This window comes from Hyla sarda, chromosome 9 (genome assembly GCF_029499605.1).
Source record: "Hyla sarda isolate aHylSar1 chromosome 9, aHylSar1.hap1, whole genome shotgun sequence".
NCBI classification, from domain to species: Eukaryota; Metazoa; Chordata; class Amphibia; order Anura; family Hylidae; genus Hyla; species Hyla sarda.
The window spans coordinates 165,334,784-165,361,491 of NC_079197.1; the positions used below are offsets into that span (position 1 = coordinate 165,334,784).

At 41.2% G+C, this 26,708-nt stretch overlaps 1 protein-coding gene across 1 annotated transcript; it reads left to right on the forward strand.

Annotated features, from left to right (window-relative positions):
• Positions 1-288: 288 nt before the first annotated feature.
• On the forward strand, positions 289-25,899 carry LOC130291992 (mucin-2-like). The gene is made up of 16 exons (XM_056541423.1): positions 289-334; positions 4,978-5,022; positions 5,138-5,236; positions 8,476-8,520; positions 8,895-9,923; positions 11,667-11,711; positions 11,834-11,930; positions 13,248-13,292; positions 14,936-15,275; positions 15,391-16,384; positions 16,483-16,527; positions 19,765-19,815; positions 23,576-23,745; positions 24,788-24,853; positions 25,183-25,227; positions 25,876-25,899. Exons 1-16 carry the CDS (start codon positions 289-291, stop codon positions 25,897-25,899), a joined length of 3,186 nt encoding a protein of 1,061 aa, XP_056397398.1.
• The last annotated feature ends 809 nt before the right edge of the window (positions 25,900-26,708 follow it).

Consider the following 26,708-nt stretch of genomic DNA (forward strand, 5'->3'; position numbering starts at 1 on the left):
TGTAAATAGACCCTTATTCCGCACCATCTCCAGCAGCAGCATCCGTTTTAGCCTTGGCCGTTTGTACAGACAGGACATAGACATGAGGGGCTCTTATGTACTATGATTCCCCTGCTTCCGCCCCCCCCTCCTTTTTATTGTAAATTTTAATGAACTTTTTTCATGTTTTTCATGTTTTTAAACTTTGGCATATTAGAAATGCATCAAAGTTCATACAATTGTGCCAATTCTTATTAAAAACGACAATTGACAGCCTAAAGAAATAGACACCAAAAACAGTGTAAAAACATGGCCACACCTCCGAAAAAGAAAAAGACACTAAAATCATGGAATGGTTGGAAAAATTGACAAACTTTGGTGCATGTTTGATGCATTACTTTAAATGGGCACAGCCATTTGCAAAAAACGTTTTATATAATGTAGAAAATAACATTATATGTTTATTTGTAATGTACCATAATAGTTTTTTTGGGTGAAAAAAAAATGCTCTATGCTTCTGACCACTAGGGGTCCCTTTACCGTCCAGAACACATTCTTGTCCATGCAATTATTGCCTGTGTGTCTTTGGGCTAAGACAAAATAAAGTGTGGGTGGGACAGAGAGGGCTCTGTGCAGGCTCCCAGTTTGTCAATCAGCCTGCTGTATGAGTCAGGGGTGTTTCATAGAACCTCAGTGCACGGAGCAGCCAGTTGTCAGCTCTGAGAAGTGAGGGAGGTAGTTCCCACATGAGATATGAGGGCAAACATCATCTCATGTGGGAACGCCCCCTCCTCTTCAGTCAACTGCATGCAGTCTGAGCAACATAAAACGGAAATTAGGAGACATAAGAGGATAAAAAAACAGGATTTAAGCACACAGATAGGATTGGCACTAGTAAAAGAGTAAGCTAAGCCTGGATTTTTTTTATCTCGTGATGGACCAACACGCATCAAAGTACACAAAATTGGGCAAAAACTTATGTCTTCACTATTGAAATAAAAAAATCACTGCCTGAAAAGACACTAAATGCAGGGTAAAAAAATGTGTAAATAACTCAAATTGTAAAAAAAAAACAAAAAAAAAACACAAAAGTCCGATGGTAAATGAGGGGCTAGGTGTTACATGTAGAGATAAGCAGAAGATGTTTATGACATATTTGTTTTTTTCTTTTAAAACAGTCATAAGTCCATACAATTTTTTCAGCACTAGACAACGTCTATAATATTAGAATTAAAGGGGTACACCGGCAATAAGACATCTTATCCCCTATCCAAAGGATAGGGGATAAGATGCCTGATTGCGGGGGTCCCGCCGCTGGGGACCCCCGTGATCTTCCACGCCGCACCCCGTTAGAATCAGCCCCCGGAGCATGCAGCTGTCACGCCCCCTTCATATGCTTGCATTGAGGGGCGGAGCATGACATCACAAGGGGGCGTAGCCTTGACGTCACTTTGCTTCATCCCCGTGATCGCCAGTAATCAGACCCGGAGCGAGCACGCTCCGGAGGCTGATTCCAACAGGGTGCGGCGTGGAAGATCACGGGGGTCCCCAGCCGCTGGACCCCCGTGATCAGGCATCTTATCTCCTATCCTTTGGATAGGGGATAAGATGTCTTAGCGCCGGAGTACCCCTTTAAGCCAATAGGAAACTGTAAAACAAGGTCATAGGCTAATGATACTACAAATGTTTCCAGGAACTAAGCAGTAGTCACAGACCCACCTCTGCTGAAATCATCACTAAATAGAAATAAAAGATAATAATGATAATATCTCATTTACAGAAACAACCACGTGTCAGTGTCCTCCTATACGCTGCCCCACATCACTGCTGGGTATCAGACTGTGCGCTATTCTTCGTCAGTCATGCACTTGCCCGCGTAAGTAAAGGTTATTTCATACAACGCAAATCACTATACATTTCATGACTTCATTGCCTTTGTATAGAATATTATACGTTATTCAAAATGTACAGCCAGAGTAACTGGCGTTGCCCAGTCTTCTTATCTAATCCCTTTGAGAAAGAAAAAGAATGATGCTCTTGTTCTCATATCCTGTCTTTATATCTTGTCCTCATATCCTGACCTCATATCCCGTCCTCATATCCTGTCCACACATCCATACTTATATCCTGTCCTGATATCACGCCCTTTTATTCCGTCCGCATATCTCCTCTTTACAACCTGACCTCATATCCTATCCTCATATCTCATCTTCAATTCCTATCCTCATATCTGTACTCATATCCTGTCCTTATATCCAATTCTCATATCCTGTTCTTATTTCCTGATCTCATATCCTATCCCCATATCCTGTCCTCATATCCCATTCCCATATCCTGACCTCATATTTTGTCCTCATATCACGTCCTCATATCCTGACCTCATATCCTGACCTCATATCCCGTCCTCAAATCCTGTCATCATATCTCATCCTAATATCCCATCCTTATATTCTGTCCTCAGGTAGGGCTGAGTTGTAATGTGGAGATTATAGGCTTAAAATAGAAGGGTGTGTGGCTTTTGTGGGAGTATGGCTTGTAGAAGGGGGCATGGCTTGTGGAAGGGGGCATGGCTTGCAAGCCAGACTGACACATTCACCTGAAGATGCGCAACTTGTGAAGTTAGGTGGAGCAGTGATGGAGCTGTGATGAACGGATTGTGATTGAAGGACCTGTTGTGTGAGTGTATGGGGCACAATTTGTGTTTCTGGCCTTAAGCCAAAAAAAAAAAAAAAAAGGGCTAAAAATAGAAGGGGCGTGGCTTGTGGGGATGTGGCTTGCAGGAGGGGGAGGCGTACAAACTATACCGTTACACTCAACAAGAGATGCAGAGGGGAGCTTGTCGAGTAAGATAGCGGAATCCTCATGCACCTATATACTTGCAAGGTACTTCAAACGAAAACCCTGACCCTCGCAAATGTGGGTGGGTTAGGATAAAGCTTCTTTCACACTGCCATTGCGCTCTGTCAAGAACTGCTGCCACCAAACTCTCTCTTTTTTTTTTTTCCCTGACCTCATATCCCATCCTCATATCCTGTCATCATATCTCGTCCTCATATTCCATCCTTATATTCTGTCCTCAGGTTGGGCTGAGCTGTAATGTAGAGATTGTAGGCTGAAAATAGAAAGGTGTGTGGCTGTTGTGGGAGCATGGCTTGTGGAAGGGGGCATGGCTTGTGGAAGAGGGGGGTGGCTTGAAAGCCAGACCGACACATTCACCTGAAGATGCATAGCTTGTGAAGTTAGGTGGAGCTGTGATGGAGCTGTGATGAACGGATTGTGGTCGAAGGACCTGTTATGTGTGTGTATGGGGCACAAATGATGTTTTTGGCCTTAAGCCAAAACAAAAAAAGGTCTGAAAATAGAAGGGGTATGGCTTGTAGGGATGTGGCTTGCAGGAGAAGGTGACTTTACAAGCTAGACCCTCACACTCAATAAGAGATGCAGAAGGGAGCAAAATCCCCATACACTTATACACTTGCTTGGTACTACAGACGAAAACCCTGACCCTCGCAAATGTGGGTGGGTTAGGGTAAAGCTTCTTTCACACTGCCATTGCGCCCTGTCAAGAACTGCTGCCGCCAAACTCTTTTTTTTATTTTTTACTTTGATGGCCGTCATTTTGGCGCAAAGGGCAACAGCAGGTCTCAATGGACCCCATTATAGTCACTGGAGCTTGTCGGGCACCTCTGTTTTTCAGCGGCAGTAGCGGGAGAAAAAAAGATGGCGTAAGCTGTATTTTTTCTCCCACCATTTTCCCCGGCAGCCCTGACGGCCTAATATGTGTATTAAGTTTCATCAAAATATCTCCAGCCATTTGTAAGTGATGCTGCAACATTCATACACATATATACACACAGTGAAAAAGTTACCCCTATATAAAGACTCAAAAACATATAGAAATATAGGAAAATACAAAAATATATAAACCTACAAAAGCCCAAAAGTGCAAAACAGAACTCTATTTGTTTAATCAGGATTAATATTCAGTATAATTTAACATCTGGCATATTAACACATGAATATCATGTATACAGGTCTTACTTAGGGCACATTACTACACTGATTTAGGCAATTTTTTTTTATGTTCTTACTAATGACAGTAATGCTTTAAAACCAGTTGAGGCAAGATGGCTGCCATCATAATGTACAAAAAAGTTACTTAGAAACAGATTAGAAAATGGCTGTAATCAGAAAAAAAAGAGAGGGGAATTAATCCATCTGGGACCCCCCATGATCTGAAGAAAGATACTATAATTAAAATAAACTTAATAATAAAAATAATAATAACAACATTTGTCTTACCTTCTACCACTCCACTGAGGCTGCTGGAATTGCTTTCCCATCATCTGGCCCTGGTTTTCTTCCTGTTTTTGGTGCCCGACACGTTACACTGTGCTCAGCTAAAGGAGAACTCTAGCCAAATGAAATTAACTTTATTTAGCCGCACATGATAAAGTTATATAACTTTGCCATGTGAAGTAATCTTGTAATCTTTGCTGAGCACATACCCTGTTTCTCTCCAGGCAGGAAGTCCAGGAGATCTTATCACACTGATGACTAGCTTCTACCATAGACAACACTTCACACTTCCTTCTCCTCAGCTCAGAGAGCTGACAGCTTCAGTGTGTGAGTGTCCCTGATTGGCTGGAGGGCAACACACCCTCCTCACTGCTCACTTTCACAGTAGCCTTTCCCTGCAGCTTATAAACAAGACACATGCCCAGTGTGTGTAGTTTTTGCAGGATTTTCAAAGGCTGTTTATGGGGGCTATGGGGGCCTGATTTTGAAGCAAATCTGCTGGATTGCCTTGTGGAGTCATGGTGAGCATATATATATATATATATATATATATATATATATATATGTATATATATTGTTTTTTTACCACTTTTGGCTGGATATCTCCCTTAAAGGGGTACTCCACCTCTAGACATCCAATGTCTATTATCTTTTGATTATGTCTCCATGAATAACTGTGTGATAACATTACTTATACAGCTACAACTACATCTGCAACCACAACAACGCCTCGCCAGACCACACGTAAGTTACTTACTATCCACTAAACAAGGTTCTGTATCTAAATTTAATTTAAAAAAATTATCTAATTATATATGTATTATTAATAATAATAATATGAAATCTCTCAATTCTACAGAAACAACCAAGTGCTGGTGTCCAAAAACAAAAGACTGCCCCCTGCTGTTGCAGATCTTAAATCTTTGTGACCCTCCTGCTCAGTCATGCACTTGTCCCCGTAAGTCATTTCTATTTCTTATGATAAAACAGTATAAATTTTTTTCCAAAATCCCACTGGGGATGAGTTACATCTGCACCCTTGGATTTCCTAATAGGTTATGCCACACCTACAACAGGTATGGGGGTACTGATAGTAGATAAATCTCCACATCCCAATCATCACTGATTACACATCTCTCTCCAAAAGCGGTCACCCATGACCCAATAGTTCATGAGCAAACAAAAAATCACTAGACTGAGCATGAAAGTAGTAATAAAGTGAAGAGTAGACATCTCACTATAAATTTCTAATAGAGAAACTAGTCATTTTGCATTTCTTAGCCATTTAAAGCAAAATGTTTTTAAAGTGGTTATCAGCCATACAGTATTATGGACTGAACTAACTATACAACCTCTGTAGCGCAGTCAAATAATAAAAAAAAAAAAAATCCTGGAATATCCCTTTAAAGACTTCAAAGAATTCCAGCTTAAAAAAAAGCAAAAAAGAAATGTAAGTGTGGTGTCCCGGTACCGGATTACATCCGTTACCTTATGGTGAAATCCCCAAAGTCAGAGTCCTTAGGTACCGGTGGGGTCCTCATCTATGGTTAGCCCCTAGTCACCCCTTTAGTAGTTAAAATTATTCAAATTCTAAGTGTAAATATGTATATAATGTATACTTACGTTGTTGTAGTGTCGCAGGACCTGCGGGTCACGTGATGCGTTCCAGAACTCTTTGATTTTCTAGTTAAGGACCTTTGGAGGTAGTCAGGTGATCACCCACCATGCATTGTAACGGTGAGTGACAGCTGACATTGAACCAATCCAAAACGGCCCTGCCCCTGCCCATATAAGGGAGCGGCGGCCATTGATCGCTCTCTTGTTCCTGCGCTGCTGATGAAGACGGATCTGCGCAGCTGTCATCAGCACTTGCTAGGCCTAAGCCCTGCGGCCGCGGCCATCTCTCAAAAACTGTGAGTTACTTCAATCCCTGTTAACTCCGCAAGATCACTGGACCTAAATACTCCCCTAAATCCAGCGGATCTCTGCAAGAAACTCTAATTCTAATAATTTCTGAATAACTCAATGGTCCTCAGCATCTGTCAATCACTGCCATGCTGAATATTGTTGAGCGGCATAGGCCATATTCGAATTTGCGATATTTCGCGAACATATGCGCTATTCGCAAATAAAATTTGCATTGCGAATATTCGCAAGCAACACTAGTGCTGAATAGAGACTTTGTTAATAAGACTGTTGCTGTTATTGGATGTACCGCAAATACCTCAGTAAAGTTTCACGCAAGTTCAAGTTCATCTTTGCTGTGGACATTCAGTCATTTATGCACGCACCTATCGTTTCTGGGAAGGGTGGCCATAGGCCGAAGATTTACCTCAGTGTATTAACCCTCAACCTGGCGTCACGAGTGACAAGGGTTGAATTAAACCCTCATATACCAACGCAGCAACACCCCAACTACACAACACCCCAAGGCAGTTACCACATAAGGTTTTCTTCAACATTTCTTAGTTAAATTATTATTAGAAATTTGCAACATTTCTTGTTTGTTCATAAACTTGATGTATTTTTCAATAAAAGTAAAAAAAAACATCTGACAAAAAATTTCAAAAATGACTGAAACATCAAACTTTAAAAAACTAAATTTGTGTCAGTCTCAAAATTTTTGGCCATGAATGTATGTACAGCATTTGCATGGAGAGACAGTAAAGCTATGTTCACAGGGTGGAAATTCTGTGTAGATTTCCGCTGAAGAATTTGGAAATTCCGCCGTATTTTTAACCCCTTAAGGACTCATGACGTACCGCTACGTCATGAGTCCGCTCCCGCGTGGCCCCGCGTCATAGTGGGTCGGGCCCGGCCTCTAACAATGGGCCGGGACCCGTGGCTAATAGCACGCGGCATTGATCGTGCTGCCACGCGCTATTAACCCTTTAGACGCAGCCGGTTAGCTCAGGGAGCTGTTCGGAATAGCCGCGGTGAAATCCCGGCATCCCGAACAGCTTTTAGGAAAGCAGGAGGGTCCCTACCTGCCTCCTCGCTGTCCGATCAACGAATGACTGCACAGTGCCTGAGATCCAGGCATGAGCAGTCAAGCGGCAGAATCATCGATCACTGGTTTCCTATGAGAAACCAGTGATCAATGTAAAAGATCAGTATGTGCAGTGTTATAGGTCCCTATGGGATAACAATGATCAGTGTGTGCAGTGTTATAGTCCCCTACGGGAGCTATAACATTGCAAAAAAAAGTGTGAAAAAAAAAGTGAATAAATATCATTTAACTACTCCCCTATTAAAAGTTTGAATCACTCCCCTTTTCCCATCAAAAAAAAAACAGTGTAAATAAAAATAAACATATGTGGTATCGCCGCGTGCGGAAATGTCCGAATTATAAAAATATATCATTTATTAAACCGCACGGTCAATGGCGTGCACGCAAAAAAATTCCAAAGTCCAAAAATCACAAAAATTGTACCGCTAAAAACTTCAGATCACGGCGCAAAAGATGAGCCCTCATACCGCCCCATAGGGGTCAGAAGAGGACAATTTTAAACGTATACATTTTCCTGCATGTAGTTATGATTTTTTCCAGAAGTACGACAAAATCAAACCTATATAAGTAGGGTATCATTTTAATCATATAAGGTGTCATTTTTACCGAAAAATGTACTGTGTAGAAACAGAAGCCCCCAAAAGTTACAAAATGGCGTTTTTTTTTTTAATTTTGTCTCACAATGATTTTTTTTTCCGTTTCGCCATAGATTTTTGGGTAAAATGACTGATGTAATTACAATGTAGAATTGGTGGTGCAAATAATTAGCCCTCATATTAATTTTTAGGTGCAAAATTGAAAGAGTTATGATTTTTTAAAGGTAAGGAGGGAAATACGAAAATGCAAAAACGGAAAAACGCTGAGTCCTTAAGGGGTTTAGTACATTGGGGGAGATTTATCATAACCTGTCCAGAGGAAAAGTTGCTGAGCTGCCCATAGCAACCAATCAGATCGCTTCCTTAATTTTTTAGAGGCCTTTTTAAAAATGAAAGAAGCCATCTGATTGGTTGTTATGGGCAACTCAGTAGCTTTTCCTCTGGACAGGTTTTGATAATCGCACCCATAATGTTATCTGGGATTCCACTGTCACACTCACACGGCGGATTGTCCGCCACGTTCCGCAAAATGTAAAGATTTAAGGATTATATCTATAACTGTGGGATAAAATGTTTTATCTTTTTTTGCAGCTACTATTACATCTCCAACCACAACAACACCGCACCAGACCGCACGTGAGTTTTTTCCTGTCTACTCAAAGGGATTCACCATCTAAATTTACTTTAAAATCTGATTAGTAAAGCAGCCTAAGATACAAGGTTTGACTGTCGCTAAGGTCCGTTTTGTCTTCCCTGCGGTTCATACAATATCATTGCAGCTAAAGGCTCCTCAGACCTATGTTTGGTTTCAAGGCATCTACTGCCCCTAATGATCAGCAGTGGTCACCAGGATAAGCAGCAGTGGGGCATCCATTCATAGGAGTGGGCCTTGCGTATAATGATGGATTTCCTATTGAAAAAGATCCCATTCTCCATCTGGATTCTTTTTGATCAAATACTGAAATCAGTTTTACAAGAAGGTCTCTAAGTCTTCTCTTTGTTTTTTACAGAAGTCTCAACAAACACAACTACAACCCCGCCATCAACCACTCCCCCACCATCAACTACCTCTCCCCCATTAACTACCCCCAAAACATCAACTACTTCGCCACCATCAACGACCTCCCCACCATCAACTACCCCCCAACCATCAACCACTCCCCCACCATCAACTACTTCCCAACCATCAACTACTCCCCCACCATCAACTACCTCCCCACCATCAACTACCCCCCAACCATCAACTACTTCCCCACCATCAACTACCTCCCCACCATCAACTACCTCCCCACCATCAACTACCCCCCAACCATCAACTACTTCCCTACCATCAACTACTCCCCAACCATCAACTACTCCCCAACCATCAACTACCTCCCCACCATCAACTACCCCTCAACCATCAACTACTTCCCTATCATCAACTACTCCCCCACCATCAACTACCTCCCCACTATCAACTACCTCCCCACCATCAACTACCCCCCAACAATCAACTACTTCCCTACCATCAACTACTCCCCCACCATCAACTACCTCCCCACCATCAACTACCTCCCCAACACCAACTACCCCCCAACAATCAACTACTTCCCTACCATCAACTACTCCCCCACCATCAACTACCTCCCCACCATCAACTACCCCCCAACAATCAACTACTTCCCTACCATCAACTACTCCCCAACCATCAACTACCTCCCCACCATCAACTACCTCCCCACCATCAACTACCCCCCAACAATCAACTACTTCCCTACCATCAACTACTCCCCCACCATCAACTACCTCCCCACCATCAACTACCTCCCCACCATCAACTACCCCCCAACAATCAACTACTTCCCTTCCATCAACTACTCCCCAACCATCAACTACCTCCCCACAATCAACTACCCCTCAACCATCAACTACTTCCCTATCATCAACTACTCCCCCACCATCAACTACCTCCCCACCATCAACTACCTCCCCACCATCAACTACCCCCCAACAATCAACTACTTCCCTACCATCAACTACCTCCCCACCATCAACGAGTAAGTATATGTGTAAACATAGTTTTGTTTCTTTGTATAGACTATAAGAGTAATCAGTATATTTCTGTGTATATTATATTACAAAGACTTATTCATTGTATAGGGATGACTACAGAAACCTCAACAACCGTTTCCCCGTCATCTACAAGTAAGTATGTGCATAAGGACTAGAGGAAGAGGTTCATGAGTACATGGACTAAACACCAAGTCACATAGGACTGTCACACCAACATTTCCCTGATTCAAACATCTTATAGAGATGAGGGAAACATGAAAAATAGGCTTGTTTGTCTGAGTCAATTTCTAATTATGGGACCACATTTCCCTGAGTTATAGAGGGACTCTGAAGAAATAAAATGTTTTCAAATAAACTGGTGCCAGAAAATTATACAGATTTATTACTTTCTTCTGTTTAAAAATCTTAATCCTTCCAGTACTCAGTAGCTGCTGTATGCTCCAGATGAAGTTGTGTAGTTCTTTCCTGTCTGACCACAGTGCTCTCTGCTGACACCTCTGTCCATGTCAGGAACTGTCCAGGACAGGAGCAAATCCCCATAGCCAACCTATCTAGATCTGGACAGTTCCTGACAGGGACAGAGGTGTCAGCAGAGAGCACTGTGGTCAGATATGATGTCTGATCATGGGGGTCCCGCTGTTGGGGACCTCTGCGATCTCAGCTGCGGCACCCAAGACATCTGGTGCACGGAGCGAACTTCGCTTCATGCCGGATGACTGGCAATGCGGGGCGGAGGCTCATGATGTCACAGTCACGCCCCGCCCGTGACATCACTGCCATTCCGCTCAATGGAAGTCTATGGGAGAGAGTGTGATGGCTGTCACGCCCCCTCCCATAGACTTGCATTGAGTGGGCGTGGCCATGACCTCATGAGCGGGTGCAGCTGTGACGTCATGAGCCTCTGGAGCTACAAAACGAATGCCAGGTGCAGCGGGACCACCAGCAGCGGGACCCCCATGATCAGACATCTTATCCCCTATCCTTTTGATAGGGGATAAATGTCTGGTGGCGGAGTACTCCTTTAAGTCTTGTTAAAGGGGTACTCCACTGAAGAACATTTTTTTTAATTCAACTGTTGCCAGAAAGTTAAACAAATTTGTAATTTACTTCTATTTAAAAATCTTAACCCTTCCAGTACTTATCAGCTGCTCTATGCTCGACAGAAAGTTCTTTTCTTTTCGAATTTCCTTTCTGTCTGACCACAGTGCTCTCTGCTGACACCTCTGTCCCTTTTTGGAACTGTCCAGAGCAGGAGAGGTTTGCTATGGGGATTTGCTCCTACTTTGGACAGTTCCTAAAATGGACAGAGGTGTCAGCAGAGAGCACTGTGGTCAAACAGAAAGGAAATTCAAAAAGAAAAGAACTTCCTGGAACTTCCTGTGGAGCATACAGAATCTGATAAGTACTGGAAGGATTAAGATTTTTTAATAGAAGTAATTTACAAATCTGTTTAACTTTCTGACACCAGTTGATTTAAAAAAAAAAAATGTTTTCCAGGGGAGTACCCCTTTAAGATTCTGTGAATGAATACTGATCTCACCTCCCGTGGACCCATCTAAAAGGCTCTAATAAAGGAAGGTATGAAAAGATGAAATTCCAAGATAGCATGAATGTAAAAGGGAATTCAAAAATGGGAAAATTATAATTTAGATTTAGATTTTCAGTAATGTTTAATATCTCCTGGATATGTCTCCATGAATAACTGTGTGATAACATTACTTATACAGCTACAACTACATCTGCATCCACAACAACGCCTCGACAGACCACACGTAAGTCTCTATCTATTGAACAAGATTTTCTATTTCAAATTAATAAAAAAAAATCTAACTCTTTATTTATGTAATTATTATTATTAATAAAAATAATATTATTGCATCTCTAAATTCTACAGAAACAACCAAGTGCTGGTGTCCTAAAGACTGCCCCCTACTATTGCAGATCTTAAATCTCTGTGACCCTCCTATTCAGTCATGCACTTGTCCTCGTAAGTAATTTCTGTTTCTTACAATAAAACAGTATACATTTTCCCAAAATCACACAAGGGACACACAAATCCTCATTTTGCGGCCTATTTGGTCGCACTCCATTTTATGTACTATACTGTAAATGAATAAAGCATTTGTGAGTCCTGATCCCTCATTGGCACCCTGATATCCTGAGCGCCCACCTGGCCTATAGGTGGCGCCGGTCCTGGTTACACCTACAATAGATATGGGGGTACTGATAGGTAATAAATACCCAATCACCACTGATTACATAGCACATAGCAACTATCTCCAAGAGCAAATATCAAGAGCAAAACAAAAATAACTATACAGAGCAACCAATTAGTAATAAAGTGAAGAGAGTTTACATTTCACTGAGGTCAGTCCTCAAAAAGCAAAGCACAAAAAAGAAACAAGCATGGATTAGGTAAGAAGGGGTTGTCACCAGGCACAATTTGACCCAGAAGCTGATAACCCGCATGTTAAGGTAAAAAGTAGAAGTCTTTAATCCAAAGAAGGGTTAACACTTGAAATATTGAGTTTTTGCATTAACCAGATGTATTTGTCAATAAAAGTAAAAAAAAAAACTTTTGAAATTCTATAATTGTACTTCAGAAACTATAAAAACATCCAACTAAAATATTCAAAGTCACTGAAGCATCAAACTTAACGAGAACCAAAATTTGCGGTAGCCTCAAAACTTTTGGCTACGACAACACCATTTACCGTAGGCTTCATTCACACTGCCGTCATGACACTGCAGGGAGACACGCATCAGGGGAGATGGGGAGAATAGCAGGAGAAAAAATATTGCTTACGCCGTCTTTTTCTCCTGGAGCCGTCGGGACCTGTTGTTTCCCGTTGTGCCCCGTCACGAGAACGGCCATTAAAGGCACACACACAAAAAAAAGAGAGACTTTAATGGTTGTTATTGACGGGGCGCAACGGCAATGTGAAACGGGCCTTACATGGAGCGAGAGAAAGACAGTTCCATGCGTAGACCAGTATTTCCAAACCAGGGTGTATATCAGCCCAACAGAGGCCCAAAAGACACTTTTTTGGCCTATATTGGGTTAATAGAGCTCTATGGACATATTTCGAGTATATGCCAGGTCCAGGAGCAAACATAGGTCTGTAATGTGATGTGGAGCCTTGTCTACTGTGAATAAGACATATAAAAGGACTAAACGATATCAGGGGAGGGGGGTGGAAAATTCTAAAAATGGTAATAAAGTAATTTGTATTGGGGTTTTATAGTAATGTCTATCTCCTACTCAAGATCTATTACTGTGGGATAACATTTTTTTGTTTTTTTTGCAGCTACTACTATATCTCGAACCACAACACCACCACACCAGACCGCACGTGAGTTTTGTTCTGTCTGCTTAAAGGGATTCAGTATCTAAATTTACTTTTCCAAACCTGATTAGTGATAGTTTTGACAATTTAGGGCAGGGTGACATTAGGCAGATCTGCAGCATTTTTCACGCTAGGGATGCGCCAGTGGCAGACACAGAGGACCTGCAGAGCAAGCCCCTGCTGTGGTTGGGTCGCTCTGTGTGTGTCCACTCGTAGTGGCGTAAAGTTGTGAGGTAAGTGTGTGATATAAAGTTGTGAGGTAAAGATGTGATATACAGTTGCGAGGTAAAGATGCAATTTAAAGTGAGGTAAAGAAAATAAGTGAAGATGTGTGGTAAAGATGTGATGTAAAGTTGTGAGGTAAAGATGCAAGGAAAAGATAGGAGATAAAGTTGTGAGGTAAAGTTGTGAGGTAAAGATGTGAGGTAAACCTGTGATATAAAGTTGTGGGGTAAAGATGTGAGGTAAACCTGTGATGGAAAGTTTAGAGGTAAAGATGTGATGTAATGTTGTGGGGTAAAGATGTGAGGTAAAGATGTGAGGTAAATATGCATTACGCGATGTATGTCAGAGATTTGGGTGTAGTGCTTCACAATTTGTGATTTGGGTGTAATGTAAGACACATTAATAAATGTGAAGGGTTTTCACACAGTGGGGAATAAAACAACATGAGAAATACAAACCCCCAGTTTTGATAAATTCCCCCCAGTGGGTTATATTTTTAGCAACATGGCAAACCAGACAGTTAGGCTACTTACCCACTGTTGTATTTTGTGAGCCATGATACGTGTACACTGACACATAATGGTGATGAAATTCAGCAAAAGGCAGTGTTCCCTATGGGCAGAATTCACTTACTATTTGTCTAATGCACCTGCTCTAAAATAGTCATAAATAAGACCACATGATTCCTCCCATCCAATCAGAGGCTCTAACAAGAGAGATCACATGATGCCTGCTGAGCCTCCATACAACCAGTAAATACTTTCTAGTCTACTTAGTGGGTATCATTTTACTTCCTAATATTACTTAGAGGGGTACTCCGTTGGGAAAAAAAACATTTTTATAGCCTCTGGCTCTAGAAAGTTAAACAGGTTTGTAAATTACTTCTAATAAAAAGAATCTTAATCTTTCCCGTACTTATCAGCTGCTGTATGCTACAGCGGAAGTTATTTCCAGTCTGACCACAGTGCTCTCTGCTGACACCTCTGTCTGTATCAGGCAGAGTAGAAGCAAATCCCCATAGCAAACCTATCCTGCTCTGGATAGTTCCCGACACAGACAGTGGTGGCAGCAGAGAGCACTGTGGTCCAACTAAAAAGAACAACACAATTTCCTCTGTTGAGATGTTTTAAGTAATTTACAAATCTGTTTAACTTTCTGGCACCAGATGATTTTGAAAAAATAGTTTTCCACCGGGTTACCCCTTTAAGGAATCCGATATCCTTAATTAGGGTCTTTTATAATGACAGGTTCTCTATATTTTGTAGTAAAAATTGTAATAGTTTGACACACACCTTCAAAGTTTTTCTATAGGGATGAAAGGCCCCCTCGTGAGCACTGAAACATATCCAGTTGAGTTTGAAATCTTGGAATAGTCTCTGTTTTTATAAAAAATTGTTTCTGAGTCTTTTTTGTTTGTTGTTTAGGTGTCACTACAGAAGTCTCAACAAACACAACTACCCCCCTGCTATCAACTACTCCCCCACCATCAACTACCTCCCCACCATCAACTACCCCCCTGCCATCAACTTCCTCCTCACCATCAACTACCTCCCCACCATCAACTACCTTCCCACCATCAACTACCTTCCCACCATCAACTACCTCCCCACCATCAACTACCTCCCCACTATCAACTACCTCCCCACTATCAACTACCTCCCCATCATCAACTACCTCCCCACCATCATCTACCCCCCCACCATCATCTACCCCACCACCATCAACTACTTCCCCACCATCTACTACCTCTTCCTCATCAACTATGTCCCTACCATCAACTACCTTCCCATTATCAACTACGTCCCCACCATCAACTACCTCCCCACTATCAACTACCTCCCCACCTTCATCTATCCCCCCACCATCAACTACTTCCCAGCCATCAACTACCTCCCCACCATCAACTACCTCCCCACTATCAACTACCTTCCCACCATCATCTACACCCGCACCATCAACTATCCCCTCACCATCAACTACCTCCCCACTATCAACTACCTTCCCACCATCATCTACACCCGCACCATCAACTATCCCCTCACCATCAACTACCTCCCCACCATCAACTACTTCCCCACCATTAACTACCTCCCCACTACCAACTACCTTCCTACAATCATCTACCCCCCCACCATCACCATCAAGTACCTCCCAACCATCAACTACCTCCCCATCATCAGCTACCTCCCCACTATCAACTACCTTCCCACCATCATCTACAACCGCACCATCAACTATTCCCTCACCATCAACTACCTCCCCACCATCAGCTACTTCCCCACCATTAACTACCTCCACACCGTCAACTACCTCCCCACTGCCAACTACCTTCCTACAATCATCTACCTCCCCACCATCATCTATCCCCCCACCATCAACTACTTCCCCGCCATCAACTACCTCCCCACCATCAACTACCTCCCCACTATCAACTACCTTCCCACCATCATCTACACACGCACCATCAACTATCCCCTCACCATCAACTACTTCCTCACCATCAACTACTTCCCCACCATTAACTACCTCCCCACTACCAACTACCTTCCTACCATCATCTACCCCCCCACCATCACCATCAAGTACCTCCCAACCATCAACTACCTCTCCATCATCAACTACCTCCCCACCATCAACTACTTCCCCACCATCCACTACCTCCTCACCATCAACTACTCCCCTGCCATCAACTACTCCCCCACTATCAACCACCTACCCACCATCAACTACCTCCCAACCATCAACTACCTCCCCACCATCAACTACCTCCCCACCATCATCTACCCCTCCACCATCAACTACCTCCCCACCATCATCTACCCCTCCACCATCAACTACTTCCCCACCATCAACTACCCCCCAATCATCAACGAGTAAGTATATTTGTAATTTTTTTTTCTTGGTATAGACTATAAGAGTAATCAGTATATTTCTGTGTATATTATATCACAAAAACGTATTCATTGTGTAGGGATGACTACAGAAACCTCAACAACCATTCCCCCATCATCTACAAGTAAGTATGTGCATAAGGACTAGAGGAAGATGTTCATAAATACATGGACTAAACACACAGCCATTATCTTCTATAGGGCCACGACACAGATCACAGTTCATTAAAAAATGTACTTTTAAAAAGTTATATTTTATTAATAGGAGTCACAACAGGAACATTGACAACGACAGCCACTACCCCTCCATCTACAACATCTACAAGTATGAGTATTCATAAATATATTTTTCTTTATCTTCTGAAACCAGTATTATATAGTATTGTTGTTTACACATTTTTTAGTGGTCTCCGTTTTTTTTTTTTCTTTTTTAGATATTTTTTGTTTAAATAGGGTAATTGTGTAGGTGACGCTGAATCTAATGCAGGTCACCATTTTGAATTTAGTTACGTTATTGAAAAAAAAAAAAAAAAACTCCACATTTGCAAATGAAGATCTTGGTGCCTTAGTATTTTTAAAGAGGCCTGATTATAAAGATCATCCAGAACAATGCAACAAGGGGCTGGTTACTTCCCCAAATTCAGCATTTGTTTACTTGGATTTATCTATTTGTTTATTTATTTTTATTTTTTTAGCAACATAATTTCAAAAAGTGACCTGCATTAGATTCAGCATCCCTGGCACTATAACTCTGAATAAATCGGTAGTGCAGGTGATGATGCTTACCTTTTAAATATTACACATATACACATGAAATTCTAAAATTTCTCTAGGATATGGCATAGATAGGGACAAGGACTATTCATAGTATTCAGATTATTGGGCAGACTAGATGGGCCGAATGGGTCTTCTCTGCCGACACATTCTATGTTTCTATGGATCCACAGCTATTTCAAAAATAAATACCGCCCCCTGTTTCGGTAAGTAGTGGTAACTGGAGATGACCCCGTTGGTTGTTTTCAGCATCACCGAGACCATCTATTTGCCAGTCCGCTCCATGACTTAGAACTTTTGCCCAAGTATTGCATTTGTTGCTGGTGACACTGGCAATTTTTTTTTTTAAATCAACTGGTGCCAGAAAATTTAACAGATTTGTAAATTACTTCTATTTAAAAATCTTAATCCTTCCAATACTTATCAGCTGCTGTAAATTACAGAGGAAGATTTTTTTATTTTTGAATTTCCTTTCTGCTCACTGCTGACACCTCTGTAAATTTTAGGAACTGTCCAGAGTAGGAACAAATCCCTATAAAAAGCCTCTCCTGCTCCGGAAAGTTCCTAAAATGGAAATAGGTGTCATCAGAGAGCACTGTGGTCAGGCAGAAAGGACATTCAAACAGAAAAGAACTTCCTATAGATCATAACCGCAGCTGAAAAGTACTGTAAGGATTAAGATTTTTTTTATAGAATTTACAAATCTGTTTAACTTTCTGGCACCAGTTGATTTGAAAAAAAAATGTTTTCCAGTGGAGTACCCCTTTAAAGGGTAATTCGGCTTTATACATCTTATCCCCTAACCTTTAGATAGAGGATAAGATGTATGATCGCAGGGTCCCGCCGCGGCGGGACCCCTGCGATCATACATCTTATCCACTATCCAAAGGATACGGGATAAGATGTATGAAGCCGAAATACCCCTTTGATGATACTGACTTTTTCTTACAGCTTCTTCTACATCCCACATGACAACTACAACCACCTTACCTGTGACTACAAGTACGTGTCTAGTAAAAATGGTGCTTGTCTTATGTCTATTCATCTCTTCACTGGAATCAACATGGTGCAGATCTTCCTTACCAAGGAGAAACAGGGAACAAAATGTTACAGGGGTTGTCCTACCAGGACCACTTCTCTTCATATGCCTATTATCATATGTGAACATTATTGGACGCACACAGAGGCGTAGCTTGTATCTTCGGGGGCCCAGATGCAAAATCTGCAATAGGGCCCCAATTATATTACTGGTCTCTAATGGGACAGATGTGCTTTGGGGCCCTCTTAGGCCCCGATATAATTGCTACCTCTATAGCTACACCCCTGGACGCACCTCTATAAGTCAAATCAGAGAACCACTAACAAATTGTGTCTTTTACATCTTGAATTGCTTAGACATTTGTCTCGTTTTCCGTGCCATACGACATTACTTTTCTCTTCTCCTGATCCTTCTTTAAAAGTTGCTCCAAAAATTTTGAACACAATTTTCCATCTTCTGTTTTTAGTAATTTTCCATACAGAAATCTCAACAACTACGAACTGTCCTGAATGTGTCACCTCTTCTAACCCTCCTCTAAGGCTCCTTTAAGGCTATAAAATTAATTCATTTTAAAGATCCGTTTAATGTCCCGTTATGAAAACCCTTAAAATCGTCCGTTAAACGGCCATTACAAAATCCCATTATAGTCTATGGGATTTTTACATTATACGTTTTAACCCATTATAGCCTGATATTAATAACGGACGTTATTTTGTGACGGGAGAAAGAACATGCATGCACTATTTCTCCCGTTACTTTCTCCCATCACAAAATAACATCCATTATTAATAACTGACCATGATGGATTAAAACGGATAATGTAAAAATCCCATAGACTATAATGGGATTTCATAACAGAACATTATAACGGGTCTTTAAAGGGGTACTCCGGTGAAAACCTTTTTTCTTTTGAATCAACTGGTGGCAGAAAGTTAAACGTATTTGTAAATTACTTCTATTAAAAAATCTTAATCCTTCCAGTACTTATTAGCTGCTGAATGCTACAGAGGAAATTCCTTTCTTTTTGGAACACTGATGACATCCCGAGCACAGTGCTCTCTGCTGACATCTCTGTCCATTTTAGCAACCATGCATAGCAGCTGCATAGCGGATGTATGCTAAGGGCAGCATGGTGGCTCAGTGGTCTTGGGTTCAAATCCCACTAAGGACAACAATAAATAAAGCGTTATTATTATTATAACGTCAGCAGAGAGAACTGTGCTCGTGATGTCATCAGAGAGCATTCCAAAAAGAAAAGAATTTCCTCTGTAGTATTCAGCAGCTAATAAGTACAGGAAGGATTAAGATTTTTTAATAGAAATAATTTACAAACCTTTGATTTAAAAAAAAAAAAAAAGGTTTTCACCGGAGTACCCCTTTAAAACAGATGAATTTATAGTGTGAAAGGGGCCTAAGTGAGTACATAGACACGTATATGGTTCCTTCCTATCAGGTTCATACTATAGGAGTAATACAAAACCAGAATGTCTTCTCAGGATGGCTCAAGTTTTCTATTTTGTGACTTGATAATATTGACTTTTTATTACAGCTTCTTCTACATCACAAATGACAACTACAAATAATTCACCTGCGACTACAAGTAAGTTTTTTCTAACAATGGTGAAGACCTGAGAAGTCTTTATTCTTTAAAGGGGTACTCCCCTGGAAAACATTTTTTTTTAAATCAATTGGTGCCAGAAAGTTAGGCTGGGTTCACACTACGTTTTGTCCCATACGGGAGCGCATACGGCAGGGGGGAGCTAAAACCTCGCGCTCCCGTATGTCACCGTATGCGCTCCCGTATGTCATTCATTTCAATGAGCCGGCCGGAGTGAAACGTTGGGTCCGGTCGGCTCATTTTTGCGCCGTATGCGCTTTTACAACCGGACCTAAAACCGTGGTTGACCACAGTTTTAGGTCCGGTTGTAAAAGCGCATACGGCGCAAAAATGAGCTGACCGGACCCAACGTTTCACTCCGGCCGGCTCATTGAAATGAATGACATACGGGAGCGCATACGGTGACATACGGGAGCGCGAGGTTTTAGCTCCCCCCTGCCGTATGCGCTCCCGTATGGGACAAAGCGTAGTGTGAACAAACAGATTTGTAAATTACTTTTATTTAAAAATCTTGAAGGGTTACTCCGCTCCCCAGCGTCCGGAACATTGAGTTCCTTTATGCTGTATGCGGGCTTCCGTGTTCACGCCCGCCCCCTCGTGACGTCATGCCCCGTCATGTGACGTCACGTCCTGCCCCCTCAATGCAAGTCTATGGGAGGATGCGTGACGGCAGTCGCGCCCCCTTCCCATAGACTTTCAATGAGGGGGCAGGCTGTGACATCACGAGAGGGCAGGCGTGAACACGGAAGCCCACACACAGCGTTAAGGAATTCGATGTTCCGGATGCTGGGGACCGGAGTAACCCTTTAATACTTCCAGTACTTATCAGCTGCTGTATGCTACACAGGAAGTTCTTTTCTTTTTGAATTTCCTTTCTGTCTGACCACAGAGGTGCGCTGACACCTCTGTCCATTTTGGGAACTGTCCAGAACAGGAGAGGTTTGCTATTGGAATTTGTTCCTACTCTGGACAGTTCCTAAAATGGCGTCAGCAGAGCATACTGCAGATGATAAGTACTGGAAGGATTACGATTTTTAAATGGGAGTAATTTACAAATCTGTTTAACTTTCTGGCAGGGGTAATCTGCTGCTCAGCGTTTGGAACAAACTGTTCTGAATGCTGAAGCCGGCGCTGGGAGCTCGTGACGTCATAGCCCCGCCCCTTCAATGCAATTCTGTCAATGAACTTTAAAGGGTAGCTCCCACCATCCTATTTTTTTTTCTGTCCCTGCCTATTGCCAATCTATCCCTAACCCCCTCACTACATTTTCAATTTTGCCTGCTGGGGACAACACTTCCGCCCTTAGTTTATCTACACAGGGTGCCTCCAGCTGTTTCACCACTACAACTCCATCTATAGGCTATCAGGGAATGCTGGGAGTTGTAGTAGTGAAACAGCTGGAGGCACCCTGTGTAGATAAACTATAAGTTAGTGCCATGCGGCGCTACGGCGCTAGCCCTTTCCCTCCATCAAAGCCCCCCCCATACCCCGTCCCCTCAATCTCAATCACAAACACCCCCCCCCCCGCCCGCCCGCATACCCCATTCCCTCCATCACAAACCCCCCGCCCGCATACCCCGTTCCCTCTTACTTACAGATACTGCAGAGTCCGGCAGCGGCGGCAACGACACGTGTGGGAGGAGTGGCCTCCCAGCCAGTGGCCGGGGAGCCAATGCACTCGCTCCCGCAGGCAGGGAGCGAGAGCAGCCTAAATGAAAAAGGACTGATTGCCAGGCCAAAATCAGTCCTTTTTCAGGCGTGATGCCACGCCAGGCTGCGGCCGGCCACTAGGAGGGAGATCCCTAGTGGCCGGTTTTCAAATGTAAATTACACCATGATAAAAAAAAAATAATAATAATGAAACTATATTAGAGATATGTTGTAGTACATATGAACTACAACATATCAAAAAAAAAAGTTGGTGACAGTGCTAATCTAATCATTATTGGGTGATAATTCACTTAAATGCCTAAAAAAGGAATCCTTTGGTTATAGGAATGTAACCAAACTGTTGATTATGTTCAAATGGGCAAACAAAACTCCTAAAAATTTGCATGGAATTTGCTGCACAGTTTTTGATGTTCTTGGTGCAATGCAAGCCTATGGGACTGCTATCGATTCTGTACAACTCTCGCTTTAGTAGAAATTTGGACTTCATTGAAACAGGAGCTATCCTTTAAGAGGTTGTCCTATTGGAATGACCCCCTGTCCATTTGCTGTGTTAGAGTCTATAATGGTATAGAGACCAGCTGGGACGGGCACAGGGCTGGGCTTTGTCACTCCAGGTGAAAGATAATTTTGCCGCCCCTTACTACTTGGATAAAACACTGTAACAAACCCACTCCTCATGTAATCTCCTTACTACTAGAGTGATACACTGTAACAAACCTCCTCCTCATATAATCTCCATACTACTGGGGTGACAAACTGCAACAAACCCCTTCCCCATGTAATCTCCTTACTACTGGGTGGCACACTGTAACAAACCATCTCCCCATGTAATCTCCTTACTACTGGGATGACACACTGTAACAAACCCTCTCCCCATGTAATCTCCTTACTACAGGGATGACACTGCGCTCCTCTAGCAGACTGAAAAATGCTAATATTTACGGTATCGGGGGGGAGGGGGGGGTACATTAGGGATGTGGTGAGTGTGCACATGCTGACACGATTCTGGACAAACCTGACCTGGGTGATTGGGCCTCAAAGAACAGATAAGAGGAGTGCAACGGTTCAGATGCTGGCTGGCTACATTTCTTGAGGCGGGCAGAGCAGCTCCCCCCTCAAGAGGGCGCTCTAGGCGGCTGCCTACTTTTCCCATAGGCAGAGCTGGCCCAGGACGAGCCTCTCTGGTTTAGGAGATGTTCTTAGAAGCAGTTGCTCTTCTTTTGATGGACTCCATCCATGTATTGCATTTCAATAGCGCTGACTTTTCTTTACAACTCCTTTTACATCATAATTGACTACAACCACTTTACCTGTTACTACAAGTAAGATTTTTCGAAGAATACTGGAGATTAGATAAATCTTTTGTCTCTGATATTTAGCCAGTTATATATTTTAATCCATATGGTGGGGCCCCTATTTAAAGGTAACAAAAGAAAACCTGCAACTAGATAGTTACAAGAATTGTGACATCCATATGTCCGAATTATGCTATATAGACATCATTGAGACCAATTATTGTGACCCACCTCAATAAATAAGGGCCTTATTAATTGGCCAGTAGTCTTTGTAACCAAGGGCTGATCGTATAGACCGGGGCATGTTTACAGAGCCTGGAGGGTGACTGAGGGAGGTTTCCAAGAACGAATGCTGGGCGATCACATTCCTGTAGCTCTATAAGGACATCAGCCATAGAACGCACATGACTATTACATAGGACATAGTGCAGGTTCATGATTTTTTAGTGACCTGATCAGCTGCCGAGTGAGCCTGATTATTACAGGATCTTTGGCCCTAATACACAGGGCGATGTTTGGCCAATAATCACCATGTTTAATAGGGCCCCTGGGACACTTCTTAGTGTCCCTCACAGAGATCTTCACCTAACATCTATTACTTCTAAAATGGCTGTTGAAGCTATATGCATAGGAATATAATAGTGTCTTTGACAATATCTCTCTACTGCTTCCTGATTGGCTGGGAGAGCTGTTTGAAAGGCATTATGGGATTCCCTGAGGTCATGCAATTTTTCCTCTTCTACTTTCTGCCATGTGGCTGATTTTTTTGTTAGCAGATTCTTCCAAACTTGGATTCTACGGGTTTGGTTCACTCATCTCTACTCAACTGTTTCTAGAGAACAATATGTCCATTTTTCTCTGTAGTATGGAACTCTACAGCCTTTGTGTGCTGACAGGATACGATAGTATTGAGTATTGCTCAGATGTGTACATCAAGCTTTCTTATGTAAAGCCCATGCCACATAGACCTAATTCCTAATAAACATTTTTTGACTCAGGATCTTTAAATATGGCAATACCATGTAAATAAAGGGATAGCCTATGTTCCTATAAGTCAAACTAGTTTTCTACTGTATCATAGTGCGCCTTTACAAATCAATTTAAGATAATAATAATAAAAATAATAATAATCACTGTTATTATTATTATGAAACCCTTCTATGCAGTTTTTCAGAAAGTCTTCTATTTTGTGTAGATACGAATAAAGGCATCTCATCGACTACAGACTGTCCAAACTGTACAAGTACTCTAATATCTTCCACAAGTAAGAAAACAAACCAGTACAGTCCTTGGTCACTTAGTAGATCCCCTAAAAAGTTACCTAAAAAGTATTTGTTCTTTTTTGATCTAGATGTTTAACTTTCAATTTTCTTCAGCAGGTTCACATTGTCCTTGTCCCTTGGAGTTGTGTCCATTAATTCTTCTGAATTTAAATCTCTGTTACTTACTACAATGCAATTGTCAGTGTAAGTAAACATATATATGTTAGGTGCAATGTTCTCTATACTGAGATATTACCATCTGTAGTCACATCCACATAGCTCTTTTACTATAAAAGTAACTATACTTATACTTAGATGCTACTTATTCTTTTCAAAAATATTTTTAAACCTTCAAAGGAGTTATGCAGGAATTAAAAAGAAAAAAAAAACAGCAAATTTTTTCCAATAACAGCACCACACCTGCCCTCAGGTTGCATGTGGTATTACAGCTTGGCTCCATTCATTTGAGTGAAATCAAGCAATATGGAAAGAATAAGACACCTATTAAAACAGCAAATTTAATGTATTAAATAGAGACTTTCTAATTTGTGAGTAATCAAATCTCAATCACAATCCACAGAATGTGTTTCTTTTGCAAATCACCCATTATGTAAATCTCCCATGCAAATCTCTATTAGGGGCCCAGTCAGATAATGTCCATGTAAAATGAACCATTACTGTTTCATCAACATGTTCATTTTTCTATTTTGTCACTTATTTTGATAGATTTCAGTCATAGATCATCAACTCTACACCAACTGGTGTAATATATACTTCATAGACTACACGAAGGTATACACACAGCTGTACTAGAGTAGCAGTTCAAGCATCTTCCTTATAGTTATAGTTACTTCACTAAGTGAAGATGTCGTCTATATATCTTCTGAATCTGTTTGTTCTTGTTTACTACATTTCTTTTTTCTTTTGTAACTTTTGCTAGTTATCTCGGCTAGATGGTGCAAATAAAATTATACTGATGGAGGCTGGAGGGTAGCGAAAAATAGTAGTTTAATGTTGCTAGCACAGAAACTACATATACAGTATACTTTTTATAGATCTCAAATATATATTATTTATTTAGTGTCATTTGGATTGTTATTAATGCTATTTTTTCTTTACAGCTACTGCTTTTGTACAAGCTGCCACCACCTCCTTGGAGAATACAAGTAAGTTTTCTATTATTTAATATATATATTTTTTTATTTAATTAATTCAATATGGTTTTTAGAACTGGTCTCCATTTTAACGCAATCCTAGACTTTAATTCTAGGCTATGTTCCCTCATTGTAAAATGACTAACGATATATGTCTGTAAAATAGGAATAAAATTTGTCTGTATTCGTAATCTAATAATGCATAAAATAAAAGGCTATAGAAAAGTGTCTGTCATTGCGCACAGTGTTTAAGAAGCTTCCGTAATTCCATTGTTTGAATTACGGCTGTTTTCTTAGACACTGTGTGCAATGACAGAAGACACTACCATTCATTTTAACTGCGCACATTCTAAGATTAAAAATACGGAAATATTTTATTTCCATTTTACGGATATATTAGTACAGACTTATTCATTTTACAATGTGTTAATAAAGCCTAAGCCAAGATATTTAATAATGTTTCACTGGTCAGCCGCCATTTTTGTCCTGGTAAAACCCACAAGTGTAACTTCCCTTTTCAATCATTTTATATAGGATAAAAATAAAATCCACATAAATCAGTTATCATACTGGATGAAATCGAACAAATTGTTCTACATTTGTTTCCAGCCTTTATGCATATTTTATATCTTTATCTAATAAGTCTTATTTTCCATGCAGGTACACGGCAAACAACAGCCATAACCTCCCTTCCCTTGTCTACAAGTAAGTACAAAGAAAGATTTCTATAAAAATTCTGAGCTTCAAACTATGATGATGATGATTGATGATAATTATTGTTCATTTGTATATTCAAATCAGTAAAATGGGCATATTAGACTATATTAGAAGATATTGTATCATTTTATTATTCAATATAAGCATTTTTTTTTATCTTTTTCTTTTTTATTTTACAGTGTCCTCCATAATCTCATATCACTTTTTATTTTTTTATAGTTTACTAGATAACTTATTTTTTTTTAATTATCTGTTTTTATAAAACTCAATGTATGTATGTATGCTTCATCATAAATTCCAAATGGCTGGAGATATGAGAATGGGATGTAAGGTTGGAAGATGAGGTCGGGATATGGGGTCAGGATATGAGGATGAGATATGAGGACAAGATATAAGAATGGGATTTGAGGATGAGATAAGGATATGAGGATGGGATATGAGATAAGGATATGAGGATGGAATATGAGTTTGGTAAATGAGGACGGGATATGAGGTCGGAATATTAGGTCAGGATATGGAGTTGGGATATGAGGTCGGGATATGAGGGCGGGATATGAGTTTAGTATATGAGGATGGAAAATGGAGTCAGGATATTAGGTTGGGACATTAGGTCGGGGTATTAGGTCAAGATATGAAGATGGGATATGAGGTCGGGATATTAGGTTGGGGTATTAGGTCGGGATATGAGGATGAGATATAAGGTCGAGAGCCTCATTGTTGCTTTTCTGCTCCAACAAGCTTTAGGTAGGAAGAGTGGGAAACGCTGGGTACTCTGC

Coding starts and splice junctions, on each gene's coding strand:
- LOC130291992 (XM_056541423.1), top strand. CDS start 289: ATGGCCACACCTCCGAAAAAGAAAAAGACACTAAAATCATGGAATG. Junction 11,712..11,833: donor AACGCCTCGACAGACCACAC/GTAAGTCTCTAT, acceptor TAAATTCTACAG/AAACAACCAAGTGCTGGTGT. Junction 11,931..13,247: donor TCATGCACTTGTCCTCGTAA/GTAATTTCTGTT, acceptor TTTTTTTTGCAG/CTACTACTATATCTCGAACC.